Here is a 6,477-nt window from a genome sequence, read left to right as displayed (position 1 = left end):
GGGGGGGGGGGGTTAGTATGTTATACTCTTTTAACTGTGGAAACTATGGAATTTTGAGATGAGTTTTTCAATTCTGTTGGTACCTATGCTGCTTTTTTGTCATTGATTCTTTGACATACATTAAGGTTCTAATATTAAGGTTCTAATATATTGTTTTGTTTGGTTCATGTTATTGATAATTGAAAAAGCTTGATGGATTCCTCCTTTTGTGGGAATATATTATACTCTTTAATCAGTTTAGGAGTAGTCTCCGATCCCTCGTTTTCTTTTGTCGTAAACAGAAAGTTCCCAGTTGTATAGAAAATCATGTTTTGTAGATTCTTTACTTTTTGGTATATTACATGTATATGACCAGTTTGACCATGTTTACGAATGAATATGCTGCTAATACTTGCACTTGATCAAAAATAATTTGTACTCTTTGAACTTTGGAGATCATTGTGGAAAAGGTTTTATGGTTTCTATTGTTATTTCTGAGCAACATGATAGAGCAAGGGAATTGTTGATAAGTGATGGTTTTATTCAATGGGAGGACTGAGTGTTACCTTTTCTTTTCTTTATATCTCTCTTCGGAGAAATTTTTCTATCTAGTTAACCTATGAAAAAAACATTGCATTTTGAGTTCCTTTTAATAACATGGAAGTAGTTTTCTTTTTGGAATTGTTTGTTATGCTTAGATGGCTCAAGAAGGATAGCCAAACCTCTGATTTGGAATCGAATAATAGTTAACATAGAGCTGCTGTGACTCATTATTTGGGGTTTCTGGTATGTCTTAGAAGTGATCTTCGGTTCCCAATTTCCGAAAGCTGTGACTCCTTATTTGCTAACAAAGACATGTAAAGGGATATATCATGGAATTTGTTTTCTGGATACTAGAGAAGCTTAGTTCTGAGTGAAGTACTGAACTTGCTGATGTTTTTATGAACCAATCGGTGGCATTTCAGCTTTAACTGATGACCCCAGGACTGGTCTTCCATGCTTCCTTTTTCATTTGCTTTGGTTGTTTCAGCTTTATGTATAGCAATGCTTTTTCACCAATGGAGTTCACACCATGAATTAGTTTAACTTGCTCTACATACAAAATACTTACGGCAAAAACAACTGATCCGTGCCTTACAATTTCCAAAGCACACACTCTCCACATAGATGCATAAATTAATGACTTGATAGAAAAACAGAATCTTAGTTCTCCTTCATTTGAATGCAGATGCTGAGTTCAGGAACACAGGATTAGAAAGGTCTGAGGTTCTAGCAAAGGATTTGGAATGGTTTAGGCAGCAAGGTCATGCCATCCCGGAACCGTCAACTCCTGGTGTCACCTATGCTAGTTACTTAGAGGAGCTATCAGAAAAGGATCCTCAAGCATTTATTTGCCATTTTTATAACACCTACTTTGCTCATTCAGCTGGAGGCCGTATGATAGGGAAAAAGGTCAGTGATCTCTTCTTTTAAGTTTTTAGTATTATTCCGCATTGTTAGTCTGATACTGTGGTATATAAAGCTAGAATTTTATCATAGAAAATATGGAATGAATAAAAGCTTAGATGGTTCTAAGTCATAATTTGAAGGGTATCCTCTGATGACACCCAAAGATGTGACTTTGACACTTAGTTGGTCAATGAGGTGTGAGGAGAACCATGAAGTATCAGGTTCAAATTCTAGTAGAGTGGAGATAATATATTAGGACCATTTAAGCCTTAGTGAGCAGAGTTACCCAGTACTGTGCTAGTGGGAGGTAGCAGGTACTTGGTGTAATAGCCGAGGTGCATCCGAGGCAACTCATGTGGAGAAGACATTATTTTTGGTTCTCAATAAACTCAAGTCATTACACCCTTGTTTTGATTCATATCTCTTCCCCTCGTCGTATTCTGTTTTCTGTTTGCCACTTGAGGTGCGTTTCATAGGCCTTAAAATTTTCTTAATAACACTTTTCTCTGTTTACCATACTTCCATTCATCCACTCATTAGTACTTCAAATTTGATGGATAGTTGAAATGTTATAAGTTTTTATCATCTTTATCATCGTTTAGTCTCAAAATGGCAAAATCAACTCAAGTCTATGATTACTGTAACAAATAAACTAAACAACGTTGTAAAGATGAAAAATTGAGCTTTCATCAGTGTTAGAAATGCTCGTCAGATGATAAATTCAGATTAGAAGAAATGTAAAAAAGGAGGCAATCCTATACTGTGGTTACGAATTTCTCTGTTAGACTAGTACTGTGGTAGAGGTGGTTGTATCATTTCCTTCTTCCCTTCTTAGAGCTATGAATGTTACAAGGAAAAAGGCAGTTACTTGTCGACAATCATGCTGCTTCTTCCTTTATAGGTAGCTGAAAAGGTACTTGACAAGAAAGAGCTGGAATTCTACAAATGGGACGGCGATCTTTCTCAGCTGTTGCAGAATGTTAGGGATAAGCTGAACAAAGTTGCAGAAGTAAAATCATTAGCTTTCCCTTTACAAGTTTTCAACTTTTTAAAACTATAATCGTTCTTTCACCTTACTCGTTTCCATTGATGGGGTTAACGACTTAACATGATCCATTTTCGATTCTTTTGCTCAGAACTGGACTAGAGAGGAGAAGAATCATTGTCTGGAAGAGACAGAGAAGTCATTCAAGTTCTCCGGGGCCATTCTCCGTTTGATATTTTCTTGATGCACAACTTTTCGCTTTGTTTCCTCGTTTTAACATGTACATTGGATGGTTGAAAGGTCAAATTTCTGTGAATATTTGTGTTCCTTTTCACTTTCATTCTGTCTATGTTGTATAAGAACTTGATTATAATTCAAGTGCTACATCATTATTCAACACTCAAAAGTTGCTGCTGCTCAACTACCAAGATGAGCTGTATGTTTAAGGCCAATTTGTTTTAATGCCAAATCATGTTATAGATCAAAGGCTTGTTGAAAAACTTATACACCCTTTTAATTTTGTTTCTCTGGTTTTGACTTGATACGAAATCTAAGAATTAAAGAAGACTTCTGAATCATGTAACCAAAACAAATGCAAATGAGTACATATTCAAAAGAACAACAATTAAAGATAATTATGATGTTCGGATCAGCTTATGTATATCTCGACTACTTCTCCTGGATCTCATATCTCACTGATAATGCCTTAGCAACAGTTAATATTGGTCTGCAATAGCACAATGTTCATTCAGATAAACTCCAATAATGAAATAAGATAAGCAAATGATCAAAAAAATCAAAATTCTGAAGTCTTCAATCCTCAGCTAACATCAGTCTGAATCAGAATCACTGTAAGTCTGATATAGGCAAAGTTGAATCGATATTTCGTTCATGTTCTGAATTGTTGTATAGTTTCAAAAACAATTATTGTACTAACCTGGATCGTTGTTAGAACGAACCTCCACAGTGTTGTTTCCTATGTATTCTTGCTCTTCTTGAATTCGGCCAGCAGAAGCCATGAGTTTTGCACTACAGTTCTGTAACTCGATTAGTTGTAGCGAGTAAATATCAGCAAACTCAGCAGGGATCTCCTCCAAATGAAAGCAATGTCTGATCACGAGATGCTCGAGGACAGGGAAATGATCATCAGTGGCTTTCCAGTACTTGAGATTTGTACCTTCGACAAGCAAAAGCTTCAATTGTGGAAATCCCCCTGCAATCGGATACCATTCTGTGCCATGACAAGCATCTGGTTTCAGCTTCAGCACCTCCAGGTTAGGACACTTACCTATAATGTTCAAGTCCTCCCATGCTAGACGAGTTCCGACTAGTTTTAACTTCTTGAGCTTAGTTGGAAAATGTTCAGCACTAGGTACATAAACAGGAGATCTCTGGAATCTAAAATCCGAGCGTCTTACCTGAAACCAATCAACTTTGATACTCAATGTTTCTAGTTGATGTAGATCAGCAAGACTACGAAAGTTCATATCTTCTTCACGCATGCTATAGTCATAGACGTGCCCTCGAATACATAGTTTCTTAATGTTTTGAATCCTTGAAATGACCTTCTTAGTGCAACAATAAGGAATCAAGCCAGAAACAGTCTCTATATTTGACCAAACCAAGTGTCTGTCACCATCAGTGGATGAACTTAGAGGATCAGACAAGTAAAATTTTCTCAGTTTCAAGTACCTTAATTGTGTCGTTTCCCAAATTAGTCACGGGAACTTTATGAACGAGCTTGCTGACCCTCGAGCTATGAAAGTTTGTAGATTCCATAAATTGCGAATTCCTCGAGGTATACCAAAAGATGTATGAGTAGACAAGGATAGGAACCTCAACCAAATGAGGCTTAGTATTTGGAGAGGAAAACTTGAGAAGTAGATTGAAGTTAAGTCTAAGACTCTGATTAAATTCAATTGACCAAGCTCTAAGTTGGAATTATTACTGAGATAAGGTGAAGAAAACAGGAAAATTGAACGAATTCTTCTCAAGGGACTCGTCTCATCATTAGCGGACATCCTTATCAACTGATGATTTTGAAGTGAAAGGGACTTAAAACCATGAACATCAACATCAGTTTGTTGCCTTTCTTGTATGCTAATCCATCGACAGCCTGCAGGAGGAACGAGTTGCGTTTCCTCATCATCATCACCATCTGCATCAGATAAATAGTCATTTCTGATGAACAAAAAGTTTTGGTTTTGTGCTTCTCTCAAACATATCTCATGGACCAGATCATGAATCTTACATGTCTTGATTTTTGTTCCATCTGCACTTCTTTGGCTAACTAAAACTAGACACCTATCCACGAGATCCTGCAAACGGTTTTCAGCCTCTACTTCAAGGTCACCCTCCAACTTCAAGAACCCCTCTGCGATCCATAATCTCACCAATCTCTTCACTGAAATGTCACTGTCTTCCGGAAATATTCCCAAATACAGAAGGCATGCTTTTAATTCATTAGGCAAGTAGTTGTAACTCAATGCGAGCACGCGCAGACATTGTTCATCAGGATCTTTCGTTACCAACGACTTGATATTCTCAGCAACATTCTCCCATTCTTCTTTTGTTCTCTTAGATTTGGAGAGAATCCCAGCAACAACAACAATTGTTAGTGGTAGCCCTTGACATTTGTTTGCAATTTGCTCCCCTATAGGCACTAGTTCAGGCGGGAAGCTTTCATTTGCAAACGCCTTGCTCTTGAAAAGGTTCCAACTCTCATCTGAATTCATGAGACTCATCTTTAAAGAAAGATTGCTTGAGCTAGCATAAATAGCTACCTCAGTATGACGGGAAGTCAACAATATTCGACTCCTATTATCATCAACTGGAAAACATTGTCTCATGTCATCCCATGCTTTATAGCTCCACATGTCATCCATGACAATAAGATACCTCTTGCGTTTCAATTTTTTCTGTAGTATGTCTGCTAGCTCTGATTCATCTCTGCTGTAGACGTTATGATCGATTTTGATGATAGATTGAAGAAGACTTATCAGGATTTCCTTCACATTGTATTCTTTAGATATAGTAGCCCAAGCACGAACGTCAAAATGGGACTGAATTGAAGGATGGTTGAAAACTTGTTTTGCTAAAGTTGTTTTACCAATGCCTCCCATGCCAACAATCGGGATGATTTTTAGTTCATCAGTAGAGCCTCTTGTGAGTTCTTCAAGCATCCTTTTCTCTTCCTTGTCGCGTCCCATCATATTGTTCGAAACTTGCAGATTTTCTGAGCTACTTGTATCACGTGCCAAGGACCACATCGATGCTTGCCTACCTTTATGATGTTGAATCTTTTTCGACTCTTCTAGGACACAGTCTATGTCCTTTGCTACTCGTAGCAAGCTCTCACGAAGTTTCTCATGTGCTTTTCCTCTCTGCATTTCATCTTCTGCTATCATAGCTTCTCTAAGTCCAAATTCAATCCTGTCTTCCGCGACATTTGCAAAACCTTTTATCCGCGCTTCCAAATCTGTCATTTCTCCATAATCACTGATTTGTTTCTCCTTGAGAAATGCTTCTAGAAAACTGACTTTCTTATGAAGATCTACGATTTCTTCTTCGTGGTAACAGATAAGGGATCGCATTGGCGAATCAGACTTCAGTAACAGTTCCATTGTTCTTATAAGAGATGCTATGCTTGCATAGGCCATATCTATTTCCCCTGCTTCCAAATACAAGTAATTAGGACCTGAAAGGTTCAAGTCATAGGATGGCAATAACACAATTCGCGAAGTTATCAGAAGAGAGAGGTACGCAAATTCTACGATAAATCAGGCTGTTTTCAGTCTTGATCACTCTTCACTATTCCGATTTCTCAACTATATCGGTGCACGGATCTTAGATAGAAACAATTGAAGCTATATATAAATTGGTAACTGTCAACTTCACTGGTTGCCTAATTCCTTGTAGCTCTGTATTTGTGAAAAAACTATCTTTACGACAGTCTAACTTTTGAACGACTAAGCAACTACCAAGCTCCCGCCCACCTAGGAATGGCAATGGGGCGGGGCAGATGGGGGGCAGGGTGGGTTCAAGGCTATGCGTTGGGCGGGGCG

At 37.9% G+C, this 6,477-nt stretch overlaps 1 protein-coding gene and 1 pseudogene across 1 annotated transcript in view; one reads left to right on the top strand and one right to left on the bottom strand.

Moving 5' to 3' along the window:
- LOC107007395 (heme oxygenase 1, chloroplastic) overlaps window positions 1–2,899 on the top strand; it is a 4,158-nt gene extending 1,259 nt beyond the window's left edge. The window contains exons 2-4 of the mRNA XM_015206007.2: window positions 1,208–1,431; window positions 2,330–2,437; window positions 2,565–2,899. Coding sequence (XP_015061493.1) covers window positions 1,208–1,431; window positions 2,330–2,437; window positions 2,565–2,657 — 425 coding nt within the window. The 3' untranslated portion in view covers window positions 2,658–2,899. The remainder of the gene's footprint in view (window positions 1–1,207; window positions 1,432–2,329; window positions 2,438–2,564) is intronic.
- Window positions 2,900–2,988: 89 nt separating this feature from the next.
- LOC107007394 lies at window positions 2,989–6,104 on the bottom strand (annotated as a pseudogene).
- Window positions 6,105–6,477: the final 373 nt, after the last annotated feature.

Source organism: Solanum pennellii, chromosome 12, assembly GCF_001406875.1.
Source record: "Solanum pennellii chromosome 12, SPENNV200".
Taxonomy (NCBI): Eukaryota; Viridiplantae; Streptophyta; class Magnoliopsida; order Solanales; family Solanaceae; genus Solanum; species Solanum pennellii.
This window is presented reverse-complemented; position numbering and strand designations above follow the sequence as displayed.